A 27,652-nucleotide genomic window follows, 5' to 3' on the forward strand; every position below is an offset into this window, starting at 1 on the left:
ACCATGATGAAATAAATAATTCAAACTTTGTCGCAACAAAAATAGTTGCAAGTAAGAGATTGGTACCCCCCAAGTGTTAGGGATGTACAGAAGTACACCCCCATATACACCCTGCATTTTTTAGGCAGGGGTATAATAAGCACCACCTTCAAAATATCCTAGTCTGTGCATTTGATAATTTATTTTTCTATGCTATAAACATTTGTCAACAGTTGTTTCAGTAAACACATAATGGATTCTTACAAAATTTTAGCATCAAATGTCATTGAAGTAATGGATTCCCTGAATGTAGATTATTTTTTACATTGAATTAAATCATGTTTAACCATTTGACCCATACATGTATATAATATATTTGATAAAGTAAACAAAAAGTTTCGAAAGGGTGTACTCAGTTTTTAGAACTTTTGTCCAATCCTCTTTACATTTTATATACAAAACGAACCATATGACAAATGTAATGATTAAATTAAGAATAACTAAGACTAAAATGTTCTTTATTTCTAGTAACTCACAGTATTTATCAATGAACAACATTTGGAAAGAGCAGTCTTCCCTATAAAATTGTACACATATCAACAAAAGGAATGAAAAAAGATAAAGGATTTTGATTAATTAACATTATAGATAGTAAATCTTCCTTGTAGGTTGAGATATATAGATATAAAACAATATAATTACATATTTACAAATTATCTGGATTTCAATTGTATATAAGGGAATTACTTACAGCACTTGTTCCTGTAAAAATTTGTTACCCTCATGGCATAATTACATGTACTATACTACTGTAGGAGTAATCTTTTATTACAGAAACTAGTGCCTATGGAATTACTATGATGAGTAAGACAGCACTACAAATACTACTATTTCGATCCTGAATGTAAAAAAAAAAACTCCAGTAAACTTTATCTCTGACAGTGTCAAAACAGATAACAGTAAATAAATCCTCCTTGTACAGGTAGACGGAATGATCAAATAAAATTTCGTACATTATCATCACTTAAACTTTATGCATTTTATAAATCAATTACAACTATGGAATGTTTAATTATATTCTATAAATAAATTACATAAGTTTGTGACTCTTAAATGGCAATGAATAATAAACAAAAACTCTGTAAGAAAGCCTTGACATGTACGGATCACATGTACTAGGTGTGAACAGGGGGAGGAGTAGAAATCAGATCCAAACAGTAGAAATCACACTACAATAATTCTACATGAACAAAAAACATGGCTGCCAAACTTGGTCCAATTGCACTAATATTACCAAAAATAATGCAATGTAGCAACATAGTAAAAAATATCATGTGCATGGAATGGGGCTCTTAAATACTTTCAAAACATGATTAGAATGATAAAAAGAAAAATATATATACAGTGTATATATGTCTTAATAAACCAGTGAAAACTTCTATTAAGGATATGGAAATTTGAAGGTTTTGAAAATACATGTTGTTGATTTTTGCTGTAAATACATGCGTTATGTCAGGATCTTGACAGAAACATGTACACTGAATTTCATGGCATGAAAGGTGAAGTAATTTTAATTTATAAATAAGAAAAAGTTAGTACCTAGATAATTCCCATCCGTTGAAAAGTTTTGAATGCTGCAAATGCTAGTTTTGAGCTTAAAGGATTTTCAAAAGGAAATTTGATGCACATGTAAATGATTTTCATTTAAACTTTTCATTTAATCAAAATTTCCATTTTTGAAAGAAAATTTAAAGGTATTCAAATACCTTGAAAGCATGTCAGAGCATGTGGAAATGAAATGTTATGAATATTAAAGAAATACAGTCTTTTGAAATAATTAGGATTTCATGACATCTGGAGTCGTATAGAAATTTGATTCCTAAAAAATTCAGATGACTTACATAGACAACTTTTTGTAGTACAAACAGCAAAAAAATCCTACTTGTAACAAGTTAGAAAGAACACAAAAAATTATAAGTAAACTCTCTCTGTCCAATGATATACTATGTTAATAAAACAATTTGATTGAAAAATTATCACAATGGCATAAAAACAAAACGGAATGTTTCTTTTTTTTTAAGATTGTATATATGGTAACAAAAATAATGTTGCACAACCTAGAGGCTATTTCAAGCTGTTTAAAATATACACGTATTTGTACATATTGGGAGATTTTCTAATATCTGGGACAAATAAACTATGGAAAACTTAAAATGTAAAACATATTCTTGTAATATTGTAACACATAATAAAATATACATTTATTAACATTTCTAACAACTAAAACTGAGTATACAGTAAATTATATGCTCCTGGGTGACACAGGTATAAATCAAAAATAAGTATCAGCATTCAACAGCTTGTAGCAAATACTATAATTCAAATATATTACAACACACATGGAAATATCATTGACAATATGAGGTAATAATGCATAATCCTGACACAAAAAAAATTACATGAACATATCACCTAACAATTAGGAGCAAGAAAACTTAACGTGGATTTCGAAATGTAAAATCAGGACAAAGTGTCTCACTCATGCACTAACAAAAACATCTATATAACAGCTCTTTCTTGTGAATAAATGTTAAAATTCTCTCCCTTCTAATTTGCAGTATTATACATGTATTTTGTCCAATCCAATTCAGGAAGTTAAAAACATTTAAGAAGAAAAAAAAGACAATCATCAAATACATCAATAAACTTTATATCAATGAATTATCTACCCTGAAACTTATATGATCAGAAGAGGTATTCCCCCTTTTCCTGTTGAACTTTTACGATACAGTTCCCATCCAGATGTTTCTCCAAGTTCTTGGCTGTTACAAAACCCTCCCCACAATAAGTGCACTCATTTCTGGACTTCAGCATGTGGATCTGGGATTTCATGTGGCGGTTCAAGTCTGACTGTGTCACACCTTTGTAGTTGCACACTTTGCAGCAAAACTCTCGGATACCTACAAGAATTAACATTGGGATATTTATACTGATACATGAAAAACTGTATCCAATATCTCTTTCTGTTTTTAAAGAGTTCAAACTGAAAAACAGAAGAAATTGCCAGGATAGTATATAAATATGGAACCTGTTTTCCAATTCACTAAAAATCTAAATTTCTCTATACTTCAATGAACTGTAAATATATCATATTTGGCTGTGTATTCTATTATTAAAGCACCTTTGGTCAAAAGCAGCTTCTACTTAATCAAGCACATTCCTGGATGTCTTTTATATATATACATTTATACATGTATCTAGCACAATCAGAAATGTACTAAATCAAATCTAAAGCTATCTTGTTGAGAAATCAATTTCCACAAAATATTGTACAAACATAATAAATTACAATTACAGTACATGTATTGCATGGTGTCAAACCTTGATGTCTCATCATATGAACTTTTAACTGGCTGTTTGTCCTGGCATAATATTCACAATATTTGCACTTGTAGGGGCGTATATCTGTAAACAAAAATTAGACATCTTCAAAGTAATCTTTCACCTTTTATATCATATTGTGCTTAATCCTTTCATTTTAGCTTAGTATCCAGATTTCAATGAATTGGATCTTGAGTATGCATCAGTTTCTTTTCCCCAATTTGGTTTAACTCTAGAACTGATAAAAATTAATATTTAAATAAATGCATTTAGACTTTGTCCATAAAAAACATAACAGAAATCCAAGGAAATTGCACATGGCTTGACAAGTAAGGTTAATTAAATCTTGATCATAACAAAATTTTCTTTGATATTTCAGTTAACAATAATTTATGTTTCATGTAAAATCTTTCTATTATCTCAAAAGTACTTTTATTGAAACTACTCATCTGAAAAGCATTAAACACGGGAGGTCAACATGGCAAAAATGATAATTTCTTCATACAAAAAACAATATCTATATATGAATAGATCTTTGGTAATTTTTTTTCTTAAAAGTTAACCTTTAAAATGTGTGTAAAAATATAGAATTTTTGGTAGACAAAACCATGGAGCCAGAACCCACTTTAACTTAAAAATACAATTTTATGTCATAACATTAATTTCTCTCCAAGAAATTGTTGAAATCCAGTTATTCAAGGGTCCTACCACAAACAAGGTTTAGATGTCTTTATCTATTAAGGGTTGTATAGTTAATGTGTCTTCGGAAAAAAAAAAATCACTTTACTTCAATCCCCCAAGAAACTGCAATTTTTAAAACTAAAGAATAATTTTTGTTGAAAGACTTTTCCAAAGGAAAGTTTTGTTTTTCATACTTACATACTTCACAAATTGAATTTGTATTTTAAATACATGAAGTTAAAGATATCTCCAATGCCTTATCATCCTATGTTCTCTCTGTTTACAGGTTATACATTATACTAAAACCATCTTTTCTGTATTTTTAAAATACCTTCATGAAAATCCATGTGCCTGTTGATATCCGAGTATGATGAGAAGTTCTTACTACAGAACGGACAACTAAACACCTGTCTACCATCATCCAGCGTTGTTGGTTTACATATCTGGTCTCGGTTAACAGGAGAATTCACAATAGGAAGTCTATATTAAATCCAAAATTTAAGCATACATTATTTTAGTGACATCAATATTAAGGTGATCATTTAATAAAGTAATCAGGGACTTTTTGACTGTGAATAGTAAAGTTTAAAAATAATGATTGTAGTCAAATGCTAAGAAGCATTAACTGACACATATATTACATGCCTTTTAATATGAGGAAGGTTTCCCCCATCCCTTTTATTCAATGTTTTATGCAAAGGAATAAAAAAATACCTTGAGTGAGTTCTGGAGAGGGAGGTAACTTTCCTGCCATCAGTGGTCATGTGGTGCCAGCTGAATGGTGAGTTGGGGTCACCAGGAGACCACTGGACCTTTGGCATCCCCACCAGACCATCCCTATAATCCTCTGCTGGCTCCCCCTGGGTAGACGTGTTAGGGGACATGTCATCAGGAAGTCGTATGGAACCATCACTCATATTTCCCGCAGAAGAAGTAGAGGGACTGTTGCTATTTTTAGCATCAAGGGAGGAAGTGGTTGCCAGGTCAAGAGGAGCACCTGGAGATGAGCAGTTGGCATCAGCTGGATCAGAAGATTCCAGTTTCAGGTTATCGATCATTTCTGTTTTGATACCTGCTTTATTGACATTGTTGTTCAATTTTGATTGTTGAAGAGCAGCGGCAGCAGCAGCTTGAAATGCATAAATTTGGGAAAATGGAAATGATGGATGCATGAATGCAGCAGTGGATGCCAAGCCTGGAGGCATGAACTGGGAGGATGCTGAGGTCATGGTTTTAGCAAGAGTGGCTGGAATGTGGCTACTACTGGCCAGAGCTTGAGCTATGGTGGGCATCTGTCCTGATGCTAACATTGCTTGAGCAGCGGGATTAGTCAAAGCCTGTGCTAGTGACGTAGGGCTAGTTATGTGACCTGTTGCAGCAATAGCCTGGAGCATCTGTCCTGTTGCCAGCAATGAATGTGGAAATTGAGCATTTGGCATCAAGTGAGGAGGCCAAAAACCAGATGCAGGAAGAGCAGTTGGCAGCTTATAATCAACATCGGATGATGTGGGTGACTTTGCTGGGGAGGATGATCTAGAAATGGAACTGGGTGAAGAGTAATTTATTTTGTCTATAGATTCTTTGTCCTCCTCAACTTTAATGTTAGCTACAGGTTCTAATTCTTCTGGACCTTTTTGTATTTCCTCTTCCTGGTCAGCATCAGATTCTAACTTTGCTCCATTTAACTGATTTAGTCGGACTGGTTGTGATGCCTTTCTCTTTGATTTACCAGGCACCTTAGCTAACAGTGACATTTTAGGGGCTGTTTGTATTTCAGAACTGCTTACAAAATCAGATTTTTCCTCTTCTTCCTCTTGCCAATCTTTCAAATCAGATTTCTTTTCTTTGACCTTTCCCTCATCCTCTGGATCACATGGTAAAACCACTGTTACTTCATCTCCAATTCCTGCCCTCTCCAACATTTCTTTTGCTTTCCTTTCTTCCACATCTTGACTCTCTATATCAATGACTACTTCAGTCTGACTTTCACCTTTTCCACATCCAGATGTCTTTTTTAGTAGATGAGATAGCAGTGTATTACAAGACTCCTCTGTTTTAACATGATGATGACTCTCATCTCTTCCCTTGTGCTCCCGTTCAAAGTGTTCCTTTAGAAACTCGTAATCAGAAAACCCATGTCCACAGTCTCGGCAGTAACAAAAATCATGGTTGCTGTGCATCTTGATATGTTTCAGTAGTGACGATTCCTTGCAAAAAGACTTCTTGCAGATCATGCAAGCATATGATTCGTTATCGTTTCTTTTGAATCTCAACACACTAAAATGTTCTGCTAATGAAGTTGCTGAAGTTAAATCAGTGCTGTTTGTACAAGTGGAGGAAGGATCAGTAGCTGAGGTAGATAAATCTTTACTGATTACTCTGGAATGGCATTTACGTAGATGTCTGTGCATCTGGAACTGGAATGGAAATGAGGCAGAACAATGTTTACAATGATATGTTTTAATTTCCCTCTCAAAATGAAAAGAGAGATGGAACTGTACTTTGCTGAGGTAATTGAACAGTTTTCCACAGAGATGACATTTATAGGCGCACACCTTCTGACCAGAAGTGGATAGAGTTCCATCCAGTCGTGTCACTAGGACAGTCTCACTGTCCACCTTGATATCACAGGATCCTGAGCTGAATATTTGATGGATTTCTTTTCCTACTGGATTTCCACCTGGTTTTACTAATTTAGGAACATTCAGTGATAGTCTGGGAGCAAATATTTTGGGATTGACAGATTCAAATTCCATATCCTTCTGCTTGAAATGTCCTGATGATTCATCAGGCTGGTCTTTGAAAGAGTTACTGCTACAATTGTAGAAAGTCTGAGTCTCTCCATTTCCATGCATTTGTAGAGGTTTGAAAAGTGGCATATATGCCACTGGGTGATTTGTAGAAGCTGTAGGGAACACAGCTTGGTCTGGGTTTCCTTCTGGGGACAGATTTGGTGAGACTGTTGTCTGATTATTTTGGTAGGGACCAGCATTATTAGATCTTCCTTTGTCTGTTGGTACCTTTGACTGCTTTTTCAATTTTAGATAGCGCTCTTCAAGTCCAGGACTTAACTCAACCATATAGCCATGAGCTGATTTTAGGTGATACATCATGCTGTTCTTAGCTCTAAATGGTTTACCACACACCTATAAATAAAATCAAGTGCATGATATATATAACGATGTATTGGGGGAAATAAATATATCTTGATTCTGTTCATTCTTTGTCTAAAACAGTTATTTACTTGAAATCATGATTCTTAATATCAGAATTACAGATAACAAATCATTTGCCAATATGCTTGTGATGGCAGAATTTTTTGTTTTGGGTTTTACTTTTTGCATTTATACAAATTCACTAACCTCACATTTAAATGGTCTTTCACCTGTATGCGACATCATGTGTCTCTTTAAATCACTGGGTTTCATGCACACTTTTTTGCAAATTTCACAGACCCGCTTTTTACTGTTCTCTACCACTACACCATTCACAAGGAATGGCAGGCTGTTATCGAGGGGATCAGTCACAAGATCAACACCATGCTCATTCTCAAACTTCCTTCGTTTCTTGTCCACCTCCTGAATGACAGACTCATCCACTAGTTCTCCAGCTTCAAACTTTCTCTTGCGTATGTCAGGGTATCTGGCAGCAACACTTTTATGTTCTATTCCATGCACTGAAAACTGGTGATAAAGCAGTGTCCTTTTAGCATTGAAAGCTCTGTTGCACACCTGAAAGAATATGGTTTGTGTAAGAGTTATCTCCCTTTACGGAATGTCTGTATTGTCATTACAATCATTAAATTGCAGGCTGGATTCTACAGTATTCTTTATAGCAGTGGAAGAGAAGGGAGAGTGGATTAAGATTCACTTATTTTAAACTGAGGAATATTCTCATATTTTAGGAATGAAACATGGATTACCCAAGATAATGATCAAAATATGTATGAAAACTTTAAGCTTTGGCTTCTTATTAAGAAGTTTAATTTGCTGCATTTTTTTTCCCAGAATATCATGATCATTCTACTTTAAATAACTGAATGTATTAACATAACACTTTTTACCATACCAAACATAGAAAAGGGCGTTCCCCAGTGTGTCCCCTTAAATGTGTCTTTAATTCGGTTACATCTGTCTTCAATACACCACAAAATTCACATTTAAACATGCCATTTTCCACCTCAAAGTGAGATCCCTCTCGGAAAGGGTCTTCATTTACATCACTGTCTTCAATCCTTAATGTTGTGCTGGTATTTGAAGACTCATTAAGGATGTCTTCCATCTCAGTATTGCTATCCTCCTCCTCACTACCAGGATCATAGCTAGCTCCATCCGAGATATCCCCCTCTGCTACTTCCTCTTTAGCAGCATTCCCATTTGGTATATGAGAATTTTCAGACTTCATTTTTATTGCAATTTCCACTTCATTGTCCATTGCTGCAGTATGATTTCTGGATTTCTTGTGCTTTTTATTTTCCTCTTCTTTGCTCACATGTCTGTCATCAAGATCATTCAGTGAAGCATTCCCATTGGTCTGTCCATTTTCGCCATTTCCCAAGCCCTCCACCATGTTTCCATTTTCTCTGGAGTCTGTTTTCTTTGAGGGAGCCTTACTCTTGGATGTTGAAGTTTCTGGTTTTTTTAGGACTTGCCTTCTTCTTGTGCCCTTTTCAATGAAGTTCCCATTGTCATCTGCTACAGCTGTTTTGGATAGTTTTCTTCCTCTTGTGTTGTTAGGTAGAGGACTCTCACCATTGTCTACAACCATAGGAAAAAAAAATCATTTAATTATACCATCACATCTAGAACAACACTTTAGATGGAAAATTTGTTGTATTACAAAGCATACTGCTAACCCTTAACATAGTGATAAACATCTTAGCAAGAAAATTGCTCTTCAATAAATACCTTCATGCATGCATAGTTTAAAAGCTCGCGTGCAAAGGCTTAACCAGCATGTTACAGTATAAACATTTCTAGTATTTAAACTGTAGCTGTTAAGGCCTGATTTGGAAACTTCAGTGTCTCCCTGATATCTATTATATCATAAACCTTTGATAAAATGACATAACATATTAATCCCCAGAAGCTTACATAATCTTGCCTACATTTGCGCTAGGCTCCACAGTCACACCTAAAAACAATGGTTTCAACTTACTAACAATTGAAATTTAAGGTGTCACCTTATTATATCACAATGTCCACACAAAACTGCTTATACCCACACTGGCTACCTATTAATCTCACTGAATATTGCTTGTAAGAAAATGGAAATAGATCAATGCATTTAGGTAAAGTATTGGCCATTCTCAGGTAGATGTATATATATTTTTTAGCTGTAGGTTACAGTTCTATAGATGCTCATATTGGGGGGAATTAATTGGGTCCAGTCATGCATGTCTCAAGAGCAGCCATGTAGAACACCTGTAGGGTCTATCCAGCATGCATAAACACATTGACTGAATATACATACACGGGTCTATTGACAGGTATGAAAACATGTGATTTAGCTAGGCATTTCAACAAATACCTGTAATTATACAGCATTCATGCTCTGAGTGAACAAAGGGGTGACTAATTAAGACATTCTTTTCCTTTAACCCCTACAACTGTCAATGAAATTCAAATGAGTATTTCAGGATCCAAATTAATTTAATGAAATCAACAAAAGAAAAAAAAAGAGGAAACAATTAAAACTTTAAATCTTACAATTTTTGGTGGAGGTGGGGTGGGGATGGGGGATACTGTTACTTTACATTTTAATCACTTTTATTTATTATCATTCTTTTTGACCAAATATGCTGTTTCAATAACATAAAATTTTACTTTTTAAATATGTTCTCCACTGACGAAAAATCTTGTACTCACGTTCTTCCCTTCTCTCTCTTGTGGTCTTTCATAATAAACAATTGCAATTTCTGAAATACCCTCTGCAGAACCTCAATGTGTGACCTACCCAAAGGATTATGCTCTTTCCCTTTAACTGAGAATTACATAACTGTCCACTTCAATTTCTACACAATAGAGATTATACAATGTCCACTGAAGTGTCCAGCAGGTATGTGTTGACACAGGTAACCATACCTGTGTAATCTGAGAAACACCCTACATAACCTCCAGGTGATAACAAAGAGATGATATAGTAACTAGTATTTCAACACAATTGTACTCTATATTTTAATTTTCAGAGGTCATTAAATATACCATTAGAGATGTTAACCATATATATTTTTTTTTTCCAAAGGCACTTTCAGGTTTCTTATATCAATTTTTTGGTGAATGGGTTGAACTCATCAAAATTGAAAAAAATAGAGCATCTCATTGTCTATATACAGTGAAAAAATGAAGACAAAGTATGAATGTTATAACAGGAAAATGCTGTCTTAATTACCCCCCCCCCAAAAAAAAAGGGGGGAGGGTTCAAAGAATTGTCTAAATAATGCTTTTCATCCATTCATTTGTTAATCAGATATTTTTCCTGGAGGAGGAAAACTAAATCACTTAAAAATCTCTTTAAGGTATGATACATCTGTTAAATATCAAAAAACTTATGATAAAAAGTTAGAAGAAAGAGAAGTGAAAAATACAGACATTAAGTGGGGTCTGCAATGAAAATGCATTTGCCAGATTGTAAAACATATTGATCGAAACAGAAATGAAACAGGTACAAAATACTGTAATATTAGTTTTGTAGTGTTTCAAATGAATGTTAATGTAAAGTATAAGACCCCCTCCCTCTCACCTCTATAGATGGAAAAAAGTAATAATAATCATTATGATAATTGCAATCAAAACAAAAGTGTTTGGAAATGTTTTAGTCTAAGCAGACATTTTCATGACCACCAAGATGGAAAACCTAAATGCCTTTTTTACATTAATCAATTTTCAACGAAATAATAATTTCTGTTTTCATTTTACACTATTTCACAAATAACCAAAAAGAAATTAATATTTCATGACATTATCATCTATCAGATGTCAGCACTGCATAAAGATCTGTGTCAACATTATCAATATTTTTGTAAATATCTTTGCAAAATGTTTGTAATTCAATACTGGTAAAACTCTATGTACACCAAATTACACATGTATATGCATGGTAAATGAATCTGAAGCAATTGATGCATATGACTAGGTATCAAGTTATACTGCTAGCTGAGCTGAATGTATGTACATAATATATGGTTTTAAAATGTGCATTGATTTTGACCTGTCATGCATGGTGAAACTTAGTTGTGGGCATTCCTGCATGCAAAACAAACAGGATAATGAATCGCTGTAAAAACCTCCTAGTTCGGCGTACCCGAAGGTCACCACCCAGTAATGCATTTTTGGCAAAGTATTTATTCTTAATCATGCATGACCTGCCATTGAAATTAGCTTGCTCTAGGGTATGTGCATGCTAGGATGTGACTATACATGAGGCGTTAGTCTGACAAAGATGTGTTTCTACACTGTATTCTGTCAAGACTGGGCAAGTCTGAATGTATAAAAGCTAGAGAAAAAAAAAAGATTTTTAGATCCAAATATTTTGTTAAAAAAAGTTAGTAATTGTTAACATGGTTAAATCATGTGAATTTCTATTTTACTGTACACTTCGTATACCACAAATAATAAATAAATGTACTTTTATTTCATCACATTGTGACAGTTCTACAATCCTCTTTCAATTTAACAAAATGGATAGAACTATGTCTAAGACCATTATTTCCACCCGTTTACAAATCATGCATAATAATTACAATTTTACAAACAGTGATTCACATCCAAAATTTAAGGAAAAAGCAAGTTTGCATATTAAACAATTAAGTTGCTTAAAGTTTCTTTGGCTCTCTGATAAGTGATAACTCTGTCAGGGCTGCCCCTAAGACCTGGGGGCTGGTGAATTTCCCCACCTACAATGATATAATCCCCCAAATACTCTGGTATTCCCCTTCAACCTCCTGTTAAGGGAGGAACCCCAACCCCCTTCTACTTTTTCAATGTCCCCTTGCTATTTAAATTCTTAGGGACAACCCTGAACTGTTATGAATGATTATTATTCCTTTATAAAATAGTCTACCATTTCTATCAAATTTAGCCCTGCATGGTATACTAAAATTGTGTGCATTTTAATTATTAATTAGATTTCTTTTGGATAATCATAAGCATTAAGGACAGATTTTAAATGAGTGAGCACCTTAATTCAATTTCATGTGACAAATTTGTTCTCAGATCTTGTTTGTTGATTGAAAGCTGAGTTTCCTATCTAAATATTTAGTTAACTGACCACTCAAATTGTACTTGAAAAGTTCAGTCTTACAAAGTTTGAAGTAAAATGTTTTACCTTTATGATGACTGAATTCTCAATTGAAATCAGAAAACCAATGGTATGTATATACAGAATGAAATAACTTTCTATTCAAAAGTATTTTTACCACATCGATACTACAGCTTTACTACAATCATGCCTACATTTTGGACAACTCAGGATGTATAATATTCCTACATACATGCTAACACAAAGACATAAAAACAGTTACAGAGTTCTTACTAACAGCCTCACTACAGAGAGAGGGCTGACTTAGCATGAGCTCCCTATACCTTGACATCCGATCAATCACACACTGTATGATCATTATATAAACCAGCCTATTACTGTTAACTGTCTCGAAACCCCCGGCATCACTTATAAGAAACAAATTTGTAAACCACTCAGGTACATGTATCCATTCAATATTTCCATTTTAGGGAGGACTAGCTGTCTTAGTTTTCACTATCAAACCTCTTCCCCAGCAATGATGAATTAAAAACTATAGTGAACTTTATATTTGTACTAAGGATTAACCTTTAAATAAATTTTAATGACTACATTCTTATTTATTTCAATCTACGATAACATCATACACAAAATTATCTTTCAATTAATAGTCAATATTTGGACAATAAAGGAGGAAAGTTATCTGGATCTGAGACATATTGTCATTTATTTGTACTTTAATTGTGAGAACACATGAATTCTTATTTTCATTATAATTTATACATAGCTGTGTTCAAGCTGTAAAGCCTAAGATCACTGTAAAAAATTACAGGAAAAAATATAGTCTTTCAGTAGGAAAAAGTTAAACAAATAGAGTTAACTAAATGGTACCCCTCGGGCTACATTAGCAGAATAAAGTGAAAGTACACTATTAATCCCATTGTATAGCTACAGAATCTATAGGGTTCATGTTATCAATTTAGACAATCAAATGCACGTCCATTGAAGGAACGTGACTGTCTCTATCGCAGACTCTACACAGGTAAATATGACCTGACCCAGTTTGGTTGTCAACATGTGATCATATGTAATAGAATTAAGAAATTTTCATGCACGAGATCTGTTTACAAAATGAGAAAATTCGTCTGCTAAAGTATTCACTATACAGAAATATATACAAACATATTTATAACAAACAAGAAAGCGAAGTGTCAAGCAATTCTGATAGGTAATGTAGACAATTTCTGCTTTTACTATATCGAAATTCCTGCAACAATCCAAGTAAATTGAAAAATCGACTGCACAAAAAATCGATTCACTGGCATACGCGCACGCGTAAAGTAAATATGAATTGTACAATTTAAATTCACTTTCTTACCACTCAGATGGCTTGGTTTTTGCTGTTTCCTTTTCGAAATCTTCGGCATTTTCTTGACTTCATTGGAAAGTGGGTCCGTGGCCTGTCGAAATCAAAAGTTTACGCACGAACGGCTCTTCCACCTTTACGTCTCGCTTCAGTCTTCTAATCTAATGCATGCTGGGACTGACCTCTGGCACGTGTATGAAACCGGAACTTGCACGACCGTCAGTGTACGTTACGCGTTTTTGACAGGTAGACCATTTTCGGATTCACACACGTGGATCTGGCACAAGACAAAAGGCAGGGCCAGGGGTGTCTGATGAATAGAAAATATACAAATGGATAAAGAGAAAACAGATACGGTTTTAGGGCATGTATTTTATTGTACTCTAAATAATTTCAAACAAAAACATCCTGTATGTTGCATCAACGAATATTCGAATTTCCTCGACTACATACATTTATGTAAATTCTATTTAAGCTGGCTCCGTAAGCCAGTTGTATAATAAATTGAATAAACAATTCTCTCTTACAGTCCAGATGGACAGCCTATGTCAAAGAAGGCACTGAAAAAACTTCAGAAAGATGCAGAAAAGGCAGCCAAAAAAGCTGAATATAAGGCTGCCAATAAGTCTGTACAGCAGGTAAAGCGGGTTTATAATCAGTTATTAGCACCCAGACATATGGTAAGATAGTGAGAGAAGGTACTTTATAATAAGACGAAAAAAAAAAAAGAATTTAAATGGGGACAAGAATTTCCATGCTGACTAAGATACATGTGTTTATCTTGGTTGTGAATTTTACCCCCTCCCCCTTTTTCTCCCAAACGCAGCACACAGAACTGTTATAGAATAAAATCCTAGACATCAATTGTTTTGTTACTGATAGTTTATGAAATGTTAACAAATAATAAGAAAGGTAAAAGCTTTCATTTTATGTGCTTTGCAAGTCATATTCAATAAATGGTGGCTGGGGAGCAGAAGGTGGATAAGGGATAGAAGTGTTGGATGAAATAAATACAGTATTGGTTTAGCTTTCTTAAATTCTATTGAATTTTCCATATCATATTTTATATCAGGGTTAATATAAAGAGGTTAAAGGTGCTAACATTGTTAGGAAAGTTTCAACAAAATATTGCACAAATGTTTCATCATCCATAGAAATTTCATATATGTATAAGACATACTTTCTGTATCTCCACATATCTTATCCATTGACCATAGTAAAATGGTTGGTTGTTTTTCGAAACTCAATCAATAAGCGTATTTCTAAATTAATTGAAACTTTTGGACTATATAAAATTTTCTGTATGTTTTGCCAGGATGCTGTAGAAACAGAGGATGTGTCCAAGGGATTGTATGGAAACTTGCCTATGATAAGGTCAGCAAAGAAGCTGGACTCTGGTACAGAGTATCTGGATGTGAAGGATTTAACCCCAGCTCAGGCTGATAAGAAAGTGTGGGTTAGGGCTCGTCTACAGACCAGCAGAGCTAAAGGTTTGCTTATGAGTATTAAATTCATCATTGAATGTTTATCAAAGAGATAACGGTCATGATGTAATGATTCATTAACTTATTGGTAAAGGCCATTTTTCAAACTACTTTTCTGTTTGAACTGTGTAGAATATGAGTGCCAAAAATCAGTGACAGGGAGACAAGGGCAGTAACTGCAGCTATGGAAATTGCATGAAAAAAAAAACATAATCAGTATATTTGATGGTGCATGCACCATTGTTTTATTGGATTCCATAGAAACCGTAACATTATAACTTACTTTTAATATTTCATTAGATCTGCCTCCATACCACAAAGGTCAATGTTAGATGCTCTAAGTCAGTCAGTCAGTCTAGACTTCCGGTGTCTAAAAAGTGCAAGTTTTCAATGAAAGGCCTTGATATATTTTCTGTTTTATGCAATTCTGTTTTATTTGAGCTCTCTGTAAAAGCTAAATCTTGGTCATTTACATGTTTTGTCTGCTGTTCTTGATGTTCACAATGAATTGTGGTAACCAGGAACGTATGGGAACTTGCATACCAAAATTTGCTTGATAAATGTGCAGACCAGCAAAAAATTCTTTTGTTCTTATATGTAATTCCATTGAGCTTGTTGCACTCAATACGATTCAAATATTTAGGAAGAATTAGATTTTCCTCCAAAGACTTGACTTTTGCTTTCAATCCATCTATTAAATCTTCAGTGGTTATGTTCTTGAGTTATTCATTGTAATTCACCTTGTCAAGTACAAAACAGATGATTGTTAAAGTATTCCTCTCTGTTATTTTCCTTAAGTTGCCTCACTTGGATTATCTTTCTTGGTTTTTTTTTTAGCTCATCTGAAGCACCACACCCTCTTTCTAGGGGAGATAATTAAGAATTGATGAAAATTTAGTGACATCTTCCAAAAATCTTCTTTTTCAAGAACCACTGAGCCAGAAAAGTTGAAACATATGTGAAAGCTTCATTACATAATGTAGATTCAAATTTGTTCAAATCAGGTATGGTGGGGCTGAAAAAGATGATCATGATGAAACATTTGTGCAATATTTTGTTGAAAGTTTTACGTATAGGAATATGTAGGGAAAATTGTTCAAAATCTTCCTCTTAAGAAACACTGGACCAGAAGAGTTGAAACTTATAAAAGTTTGTTTTTTAATAATATTTTCTCAATAAATAGCATAAAATTATGTCACAAATTCATATTTTAATCACATAATACATGTTAAGCTTCATTTTGATAAATTTCGGTTGGTAGGGATATCGCTAGAACTTGTTCAAGTGCAAGGGTGTCCAGTGCATGGTGAACTCACCCTAAAGCAACAAATAACAGACGTTTGTCTTATACAAAAAGAAAAATAATATCTGGGTTAGTCTTTTTTCCTGTAATCTACCTAATAATGCCCCTCTCCCCCTCTTTTCAACAGATTTCAACAGATTTGCTATTTTGACTCAAATTTATTCATCAATGTCTATTCATCCATGTCAGTGCCAAAACTTTATTCTGTCATATAACCTAGGCTAATGACATTTGACCTGTGAATATATCATCATAGACGATTTTTCAATTACCATTGTCACCCATGTGTGACTTTGAGATTTTGATGTAAGGAGTCAGTTTACTGGTTTTTAGCTCACCTGGGTGGATGCTAAATTAACAAAAATATTTAATGCTTTATTGCTATTATGGCTGATAGGTGTATATTGTGCTCTTGCACTACTTTTAACATAGGCTTGTGATATTCAGCATATGAATGTCACAAAATTACGGGTTTTGTAGTGTTTCACACCATCTGGACTATAGCTATTTTATACATTGATTTATATGGAGAAACTTTTATGTCATTACAGGGAAACAGTGTTTTATTGTGTTACGACAACAGAAATGGACAGTGCAGGCTTTAGCTGCAGTAGGAGACAAAGTCAGCAAACAAATGATAAAATTCATTGCAAGGTATTCATTTCTATTACAGTATACAGTCAAACCTCTTTATCTCGAACTCGATGGAACCAAGAAAAAACCTCAAGGTATCCGAGGGTTCGAGATATCAGGGGTAAAATACTGAAATAAGAAGTGGTTGGGACTTCCAAATCACTTTGGCATAGCCATAGTATTTGAGATATCAGTGTTTGAGATATCAAAGTTCAACTGTACTTTAAAACACATGGCAGCTAGGCACTTTGTGCATATCTAGTCATTAATAAAACTCTCTATACAGAATAAGTTTACCATTGTCTAATGTTATCTTTTAAAAGAGTCATTAGCCAAAATGATGAATATACAGTGTATTTTCAGTATACACAAGGAGTCTATTGTGGATGTTGAGGGTTTTGTAAGAAAAGTGGAGCAGGGAGTGGAGTCCTGTACTCAGCAAGATGTGGAATTACACTGCCTTCAGGTGAGATGTGGAATTATACTGCCTTCAGGTGAGATGTGGAATAATACTGCCTTCAGGTGAGATGTGAAATTACACTGCCTTCAGGTAAGATGCGGAATTACACTGCCTTCAGGTGAGATGTGGAATAACACTGCCTTCAGGTGAGATGCGGAATTACACTGCCTTCAGGTGAGATGTGGAATTACACTGCCTTCAGGTGAGATGTGGAATTACACTGCCTTCAGGTGAGATGTGGAATAACACTGCCTTCAGGTGAGATGTGGAATTACACTGCCCTCAGGTGAGATGTGGAATTACACTGCTTTCAGGTGAGATGTGGAATTACACTGCCTTCAGGTGAGATGTGGAATAACACTGCCTTCAGGTAAGATGTGGAATTACACTGCTTTCAGGTGAGATGTGGAATTACACTGCTTTCAGGTGAGATGTGGAATAAAACTGCCTTCAGGTGAGATGTGGAATTACACTGCCTTCAGGTGGGTGAAACATGGTCATCATGGTCTGCTGAGAACTTAATAAAATCAGAAATTACAGTTGAACCTCGTTATCTCAAGCTCCATGGGACCGAGGAAAAAAACTTCAGGATATCCGAGGATATCAAGGGTAAAATACTTAAGGAATGTGTGGATGGGACTTCCAAATCACTTCGACATATCCATGGTATTCAAGATATCGATGTTCAAGATACCGAAGTTCAACTGTACCTTGTTACCAAGTGAGTTACGTGTACACATGGTACACTGAACATAAAGGGATCTCTGGAGTTGATGTGATTTAATTCCCCACATACACAGAAAGAGGTCGAGTTGAATACTCCAGTATCTCTGAAGTTTTTTGGGGGGGGGCCTTATTGGTTGGGTACATACATTTGGCTTATTGTTTGTAGGTGTGGGTGATCAGTTCAGCAGAACCACAGCTACCTTTACTGATAGAGGATGCTTCTCGTGCTGAAACTGATGAAACAGTAAGTATGAAATAAATATAGTCAAACCTGTATTATGTGACCTGTCAAGGGAAATCCTAAAATGGTCACATATGACAGGTCGTCTCTTTATTCAGGGAATCATATTCCCTAAGACAGGTTTGACTGTAACTGTAATTCTTATGTACATTATCAATATTTTTATAGCATACAGAAAGATAATTTCTGTGGTTCAAGCAAACTTGCTGAAAATATCCCAAAATACTTGACTTCCCCCATATTTTTGTGATTAATTCAAATAAATTGAAAATTCATACTCATTCTTTGAATGATCAAGGCACAAAATTTTGAGCATGAAAAAATTATACAGCATATAAGGCAGAATGATCTGGTGTTTTAAGATGAACTTTTGTTTCTGTTTTACCATTGGGAGAGTTTTTACAATACCTGTTGTGTTAGTATGACAATGAATTTGTCAATGTGCTTCACATTTGTATTTGAGTCTTAACCAGTAAACTACCAGTAATACCAGTAATTTAATCAAAGACTTGATATTTTATTCAATCCTTAAATATTAATATTGTTAATTTATATTTCACATTATTGTGATGGAGATCTTGATATTGATAATGCTATGGAGTATGCCACTGGCACTTCAATATACATGTAAAAAGCAGCTGCAAACACATGTTACTGTAACAGTAAAAAACGAGATTCGTACTCAAGTTTCCTGGGTTATGCATGAAGGATGTATGTTGCAAGATTTATTTCAAGCTGCATCTAAGAATTCATCCCATTCACTTTGTTGGATGTATCTTTAAGCATATCAGTGTTAAAATTAGTTCTAATTCATATTATTGATTGTTCATTTTAAAACTTGCAAAAAAAGTTTCTGAAATCCTTGGACTTCAATTTTTTTGTCTAAAAAAAAAGTAAAGGTAAAAGGTGGAGGTGGGGTTGGGATTGTCTTTAAAAATAAAAGAAAGCATTTTTGTATGCTTACAATGAAAAATAAAATTAGATTTCATGGATGAGAGATCGTCCTGTTTTCAGTTAAAATATTTACATTTTAGAGTTTAGCAAAGGTAAATCAGGACACGAGACTTGACAACAGAATTCTGGATCTGCGTACCACAACCAATCATGCTATATTTAGAATCACAGCAGGTGTATGCCGATTCTTCCGAGAACACCTGGATAGTCAAGGATTTATAGAAATTCACTCTCCAAAGATCATCTCAGGTAAACTCAAATAATTACCTGTATATTTTGATACATTATTTCCTCTGTCTTTATGCACTGTCTTTATGTGCAAATACATGATACTGAATGTATTAATCCAATCTTTGTCTGCATCTGATTTGTTTATGTTTATCTACAGTTTTTAGATGAGTGGTGTAGCAGTGGTTACAAAAAAAAAAAAAAATTGTGGAATTCTTTCAAAACTTTACTTTTACAGTTTCTGGTATGATTTCATCAATTAAAACTTGGCAGAAGAAAAAAAAGTATCACAATACTTTTTATAGGTGTTATCATAGCTACAAAGTTTGAAGTCCAGGTGCTCTTTTTCTCTTCCTTTATTATAATTACAAACCAAAAGAATTCTAGTCCTGTCAGAGACTTCTGGTTGATTTTTAAGCTGTAGTAAATATGGAGGAGATTTTTCAGTACTGCCATAGGATTTGACCTAAGCCTTACAAGTGGCCTTGAAAGTAGTAAATGATTTACTTATCAGAATTGTTATCTTAAAATTTCATTAATTTAAATTGGGCTGTAATATTTTGAATAAAGTTGTATGTAAACATAAGCCTTAATTTATGAACTTGTGCAGTATATCATTTGTGGCTTCTATCTGTGACAATGCTGTATTGAATGAGCAGGTATTTTTGACTGATAACAACTCATGATTTCAGTTGATAGAAATGTGAATACATGTATTATCTGGCTATTTCATCTGTTTTATGTACATATTTATAATCTTTGAAATCAGAATTTATGTGAGATAAAAAGTAAGAGATTTTAATGTGGTATTTATTTTGAACAAACAGCTGCTTCAGAGGGTGGAGCCAATGTGTTCACTGTGTCCTATTTTAAGTCCAAGGCCTTTCTAGCTCAGTCTCCACAGCTCTACAAGCAGATGTGTATATGCTCGGACTTCGATAAAGTCTACACCGTAGGAGCAGGTCAGTGTACCTAGGCATTTGTCATCAGATACATACAGGCATAACTAAGGCAATGAGGTTTTTCAGTCTCTGTATTTCAGAATGTTATACCAGCACCATTGTAGAAATACAGGAAATGAAATTTATTTATAAATAGAGAAAAGGAATTTACCCATTTCCAGTGTGAATTCTTTTATTTTCTGATTTACTTTGAGAATGGTTGTTGTTTGGTTGGAATTTTAAGACATGCCTTTTGATATTTTCTGATATGTACATGTAATTGTATTCTTATAGTGTTCAGAGCTGAAGACTCTAATACCCATCGACATTTGACAGAGTTTGTGGGACTGGATCTGGAGATGTCATTCAAATTTCACTACCATGAAGTCTTGAAGGTCATAGGAGACATGTTCATCAACATTTTCAAAGGTCTCAGAGACAAGTAGGTCTATACATGCTTTCTCAGATCTCTTTTCTGAAGTTCTAATTCATTGAACTTCCATTAATGTACCGGTATATTATTATTTGTAAAGCAATTTGAACAGTATTGATTTAAAAATTTTAAAGATCTATGTGGCATATCTGAGTTTAAAAAATAATAATACGAGATTGAGTGTAGATATACAAGATATATTCTATTTACATTCAAACTAAAACTTTCACTGATTTTGAACTTGAATAACCTCATGTTTCTGTAGTTAAATTGACTTTAAATTTGTCTGCTATTTAAATGTGGAGTTGGTAAATAAATTGGTTACTGTTTTAAATTTTTGATATCTTTGAAACGCGATTGATTTAAAACGTGTAATTTACAGGAAAGTCCTGTCTTTTTATAAAGTAATAAATCAAATAGAAAGATTTTTTTAGTTTGGTTATCTGAACTTATAAAAAATATGCCATATATGGCTTTAAGTGCAAATGCATACAATACCTGCATAAGTATCGTTATGAATAAAGTTACATTTATTAATTTATGTTTAATTATATACTTCGAAATTAAGTATATATAATGATGCACAATTTTGCATTGATAGAATTTAATGCAGTAAAGTAATCTATTAGATACATGTATATGCATTAATATTATGTCATGATACTTCAATACTTTGAAGTTCAAGAGCAGTAGTCACCAACTTGATGAGACTTTTTCATATTTTATTTAAGTTTTATCCTTGCTTTATGTTCTTTTCAGTTTTAAAGAGGAAATAGAAACTGTCAATAAGCAGTATCCGGCTGAATCTTTTAAATTTTTAGAACCAAGGTGAGTTTTATTAGGTGGTCTTTGAGCCAAATAAAATTTGAATTGTAGATGACACTTAATTAACCAACATTTTATGCAATATTTATGCCCCCCTTCGAAGAAGGGAGGACATATTGCTTTGCTGCTGTCTGTCGGTTGGTCAGTCGGTCTGTCTGTCGGTCCACCAACAGTTTCTGTTCATTTTCTTTGCAGAGGTTGCACATACTGAAATACTTCAAACTTTTCTTGAAATTTGGTATACAGATTTATCATAAGAATATCTAAGTCAAGTTCTGTTTTGGGTATGATCAAGCAATTTTTGACAGAGTTATGCCCCTTGGACTTGGAAAAATTCCAATTATTTGCAGTTTCTGTTCATTTTCTTCACAGAGGTTGCACATACTGAAATGAAATTTGGTAAACAGATTTATCATTAGAATATCTAGGTCAGATTCTGTTTGGGTACAATTGAGCAATTTTTGACAGAGTTATGCCCCTTGGACTTAGAAAAATTCCAATTATTTGCAGTTTCCGTTCATTTGCTTTGCAGAGGTTGCACATACTGAAATTTAACATAAGAATATCTAGGTTAAGTTCTGTTTTGGCTATGATCGAGCAATTTTCGACAGCGTTTTGCCCCTTGGAAAACTACTCAAGCTTTTCTTGATTTATAAACCAAAGAGATTTTTTCTTGGGTTGTCAATGAGTACAGGTCGAAAAGGTCCGGGTATGGAATACTAAAATAAAATAAGTACTCAAGGATTTTAAAAAAATATAAAACTGTGCAATATTTATTCATTGTTATCATTATATGTCTAAAAATATTTCAAATAAACAGGCAATTCCAAATCTATAAAATATCAACCCTGAGTAGCTGAATTTACTTTCACGAGAGAGACAATCTATTAAATTATTTACTTGTCAACCCTAGTGACATCAAGTTAACATCAGAGAAACGAGTTTTAAACTTTTTAAATTTCCTTTGGAACAAATATTTGTCGGACAATCTGATGATATATATGACATGATGAAATTGAATTTACATGTACATGCCTATGTTCAAATTTTCGTGAATGTATTTACATTTGACTTGTCATTGATAATCATTAAATAAGAATTGAATGTTTATTATAATCATTTGTATTATATTTTATTAAAAATGTTTCAATTTTTCTTCTTCTTTTCACTCATGACTTACTTAACATCAGTATTTAGAATCTGAACTTGCTTAAAACCATAAAGAACATCATTTATTCATGAAGATCTGAAGATGAGTTTAAATTTTGAATTTTTTCTTAAATAATGAATGAATAAGTACTTAATGGGGAGGGCAGGCAAATAACTGGTTACTAAAATTTGACTGATTTGAGAACCCTAATTTTTTCAAATAAAAATAAAAATTTCTTTTAAACACATCTGTATGTATAATACGTGACATTTTAGTCTGGTGCTGGAGTACCCTGAGGCTGTGAAGATGCTGAGAGAAAATGGAGTGGAAATGGGAGATGAAGATGATCTCAGTACACCCGCCGAGAAACTCCTGGGGCGACTTGTTAAAGCCAAGGTATAATTCAGGTTCTTAGCTCACCTGAGCTTTTCTGATCACATTTTGTCCAGCGTTCATCTGTCTATCTGTAAACTTTTCACATTTTTGACTTCTTCTCAAGAACCACTGGGCCAATTTCAACCAAACTTTCCAGAAAGTATCCTTGGGTAGGAGGGATTAAAGTTTGTTCAAAAGAAGGGACACGCCTTCTTCCAAGGGGAGATAATTATGAATTAGTGAAAAATTAATGGCATCTTTTGAAAATCTTCTCAAGAACCACTGTGTTAGAAAATATGAAACATACATGGAATTATCCTTAGGTAGTTGTAGATTCAAGTTTGTTCAAATCATGACTCCCGGGGGTAGGGTGGGTCCACAATGGGTGATCAAAGTTTTACATAGGAATACATAGAAAATAATCTTTAAAAATTTTCTTCTCATGAACAGCAAAGCAATGATTGGTCATATTTATATGGTAGCATCCTCAGGTAGTGTAGAATCAAATTTGTTCAAATCATGACCCCCGGGAGGTAGGGTGGGGCCATAATGGACAATCAAAATTTTACTTAGGAAAAAATTGCAAATAACCACTCACCCACTCACAAATGCGAGTAATTTTGCCTGTGAGGATGTTATCGCCCACATGGTGAGTAAGAATTTTATCAGACCTTTTCCAGAACCATATTGTGGTTTGGTTCTACTATTAAATGCACTTTTGTTTTCACTGTTTTCTTCCTTTAGAACATTTTCAAGACCCAGAATCGTGTCGATGATACGCTTCCCTAAATATATGAAAATTCCTTATATGTATCAACAATAGTGGGTTTTTGTCCATATCCTATTAAGATGCATTCTGTGTATTACTCACAATTAGCAGCTTTATATTCATTAATTTTCCTCCTGAAATAAGAATGATGAAGATGTTTTCTGATCTTTTGAAAGTCGGTAAAGTACGCTTGTAATTTTACGAGAGAAACATATATTAATTTAAAATACATGCCTCAAAGTGAATGAAAGTGGAATTTCATACAAGTGGTGTTGAAATCTGCAGGAAAAATTGAAAAGAAATACTGTGGACAATAAAGTATTTTTATCTGAGATTATGATAAGAAAAGATTTTTTTTACTAAGTGAACAGAAAATTGTGGGCCCCAAAATATCAATATGGGCTAGTAAAACTTGTGAAGTTGGGGGGGGGGGGGGGGCACATGGCCCCTAAGGTTTAAAATGTTATTTGCAACCCTGTCCCTGGGGGTAGGGTGGGGTCACAATGGGCAATCCAAGTTTACATAGGAATATACAGGAAAAAATCTTTAGAAATCTTCTCAAAAACAGCAAGCCATGATTAGTCATATTAATAAAGAAGCATCCGCATGTATTGTAGATTCAAATTTAATCAAATCATGACCCCACAGGAGTAAAGAGGGGCCATAACAGGGTATCAAAGTTATACAAAGGAATATAAAGGATATTTCAATAAAAAATTTCTTCTCAATAACAGGAAGGCCATAATTGGTCATATTAATTCAGAGTAATTCTTAGAATTAGAATTCTAAGAATTAATTCTTCAAGTAGTGTAGATTCAAGTGCGTTCATATTATACCCTCCTCCCCCCCCTTCCCAACCACTTTTATGTTTAAACTTTTCAATAACGATATCTGCTTTCGACTAGCCAAAGTGCTCAGGTAAGTGATGTGGCCCATGGGCCTCTTGTTAGAAAGTGTACATGCATTGGAGTGTTTCCACAATGGCATTAAAAAAGAAAGTATAGGTCAAATGAATGAAAAAAATACTGTACACTTTGCTATAGTAAAGTTGTGAATACTGGTTAAAACAATGAAATGCAAGATCTGTGATCACATATTGTGATGTTATATGCTCCATATATGTTCAGCAATTAGTGACCCGTTTATACTGGTTTTGCATTTGCCATGTGTTATATGAATATTTATGAAAGAGGAATGCTAGATATACTGAAAAATCTGACATTGAGAATACTTGTCTTTTATGGAAATGTTGTAGAGATGTGATATGTGATAGTTGTAATACATGTACGTGTACTAAATGTGTCTTCTAAAAGATCCTGATGTATGACAATATCTCTTTCTGAGTAAAGCCAAAGTCATTCTAGTGACAAGTTCTATTTTGTAGTATGATACAGACTTCTACATTCTGGACAAGTTCCCATTGGCTGTTCGACCATTCTACACCATGCCTGACCCCAATAACCCAGTATGTTTAAATATATTACAGATAATAAAGAAAGTGTATAGAGGCTTTAAAATACATTGAAATCATTTCTGTGAATTCTGCAAATGTTTGTCATAGATTCAATTTTCAAGAAAATTTATTGTGTATTTTAGAAATATTCAAATTCATATGACATGTTCATGAGAGGAGAGGAAATTTTATCTGGTGCACAGCGAATTCACGACCCAGCTTTCTTGACAGAGCGGGCATCTGAACATGGTGTCAGTGAGTATATATACACGATACATATACTTGCCCTACAATCTTGTATACTGATAGATAAACACACTTACAATCATCAAATTTTTAAAGTGTATACTTATTTGGAGTTTCTAGTAATATCAGAGCATGCTGGTGCCCATTTGTCAAGAGTTTTGTTTATGTCACATATCAATCACAAACAATTTCATTATCTAGGTCTGGAGAGTATTAAGGCATACATTGACTCATTTAAATATGGAGCACCTCCCCATGCCGGTGGGGGTATAGGCAAGTATTTTTGTGTTTGACAACTTTGATTTAGAATTTGTACATGTATTTGAGAATTGCTTGACATATTAATAAATAATGTTATCCTTGCATATTGAATTATTTCCATACTTTAATGCAAATGTTTCATGAATATTTATTTACAGGTTTGGAAAGAGTCACCATGTTATATCTGGGACTTGACAATATCAGGAAAACATCCCTCTTCCCACGAGACCCCAAACGCTTGACTCCATAAAGACACAATAGATTTATAATTAATTCTTTTTTTGGCAATACTGCAATATAGGCTCTGGTTCTGTTTGAATACTGAAATCTGTGGTTAGGATAGTGGCATATTTGCTGGTACAGTTATAAAAAAAAAAATGTTACGACGGTCACAGTGATATGGTCCTTTTATGAATGTCAAGAAATGTGTATGTCATTCTATGTACATGTGCATGTTAACATATTAAATTAAGGATGAAACATTTTATATACATTTACTTACATGTATATTAATAATGTTAAGAATTTTATGTATTATTATAATCAAGTTCTTTCAAAGGATTTGGGAAATAAAATAGGAATTTTAGTTGTTGCTATTTTTCTCTTGACAATGGTTTAACAAGAGGCCCATGGGCCACAGCGCTCACCTGAGTAACTTTGGCCTTGCTGTTTTTCACCTGATTCCTCCCCCACTGTAGTTCTTATTGTGGCCCAGCCCTACCCCTAGGGGTCATGATTTGAACAATTAGAATCTACACTACCCCAAGATGCTTCCACATAAGTTTCAGCTTTTCTAGCCCAGTGGTTCTTGAGAAGAAGATTTTAAAAGATTTTTCTTATATATTTCAATGTAAAACTTGGATTCCCTATTGTGGCCCCGCCCTACCCCCAGGGTCATGATTTGAACAATTTAGAATCTACACTACCCCAGGATGCTTCCACATGTTTCAGCTTCTCTGGCCCAGTGGTTCTTGAGAAGAAGATTTTTAAAGATTTTTCCTATATATTTCAATGTAAAACTTGGATTCCCTATTGTGGCCCCGCCCTACCCCCAGGGGTCATGATTTGAACAATTTAGAATCTACATTACCCCAGGATGCTTCCATATAAGTTTCAGCTTTTCTGGCCCAGTGGTTCTTGAGAAGAAGATTTTTAAAGATTTTTCCTATATATTTCAATGTAAAACTTGGATTCCCTATTGTGGCCCCGCCCTATCCCCGGGGGTCATGATTTGAACAATTTAGAATCTACACCACCCCAGGATGCTTCCACATGTTTCAGCTTCTCTGGCCCAGTGGTTCTTGAGAAGAAGATTTTTAAAGATTTTTCCTATATATTTCAATGTAAAACTTGGATTCCCTATTGTGGCCCCGCCCTACCCCCAGGGGTCATGATTTGAACAATTTAGAATCTACATTACCCCAGGATGCTTCCATATAAGTTTCAGCTTTTCTGGCCCAGTGGTTCTTGAGAAGATTTTTAAAGATTTTTCCTATATATTTCAATGTAAAACTTGGATTCCCTA

At 34.1% G+C, this 27,652-nt stretch overlaps 2 protein-coding genes across 3 annotated transcripts; one reads left to right on the top strand and one right to left on the bottom strand.

The window, feature by feature from the left end:
• Positions 1-480: 480 nt before the first annotated feature.
• On the bottom strand, positions 481-13,773 carry LOC133191186 (ras-responsive element-binding protein 1-like). 2 transcript variants are annotated; one of them, XM_061326911.1, is made up of 7 exons: positions 13,658-13,773; positions 8,110-8,798; positions 7,404-7,772; positions 4,756-7,187; positions 4,373-4,521; positions 3,361-3,444; positions 481-2,939 (listed from the first exon to the last, which is right to left on the bottom strand). In XM_061326911.1, exons 1-7 carry the CDS (start codon positions 13,704-13,706, stop codon positions 2,725-2,727), a joined length of 3,987 nt encoding a protein of 1,328 aa, XP_061182895.1. In that variant the 5' UTR covers positions 13,707-13,773; the 3' UTR covers positions 481-2,724. The 2 variants fall into 2 exon arrangements, with proteins under 2 accessions (XP_061182895.1, XP_061182896.1); XM_061326912.1 differs by lacking the exon at positions 13,658-13,773 and adding an exon at positions 8,949-9,210.
• On the top strand, positions 13,652-26,713 carry LOC133191189 (aspartate--tRNA ligase, cytoplasmic-like). Its single transcript, XM_061326916.1, has 15 exons — positions 13,652-14,009; positions 14,175-14,283; positions 14,961-15,135; positions 16,984-17,086; positions 17,429-17,531; positions 18,418-18,495; positions 19,527-19,695; positions 20,502-20,636; positions 20,910-21,057; positions 21,808-21,876; positions 23,299-23,419; positions 25,552-25,632; positions 25,764-25,875; positions 26,068-26,139; positions 26,286-26,713. Exons 1-15 carry the CDS (start codon positions 13,978-13,980, stop codon positions 26,375-26,377), a joined length of 1,599 nt encoding a protein of 532 aa, XP_061182900.1. The 5' UTR covers positions 13,652-13,977; the 3' UTR covers positions 26,378-26,713.
• Positions 26,714-27,652: the final 939 nt, after the last annotated feature.

Source organism: Saccostrea echinata, unplaced genomic scaffold (assembly GCF_033153115.1).
Source record: "Saccostrea echinata isolate AGI-Se365-2 ecotype Australia unplaced genomic scaffold, CSIRO_AGI_Sech_v1 ptg000023l, whole genome shotgun sequence".
NCBI lineage: Eukaryota > Metazoa > Mollusca > Bivalvia > Ostreida > Ostreidae > Saccostrea > Saccostrea echinata.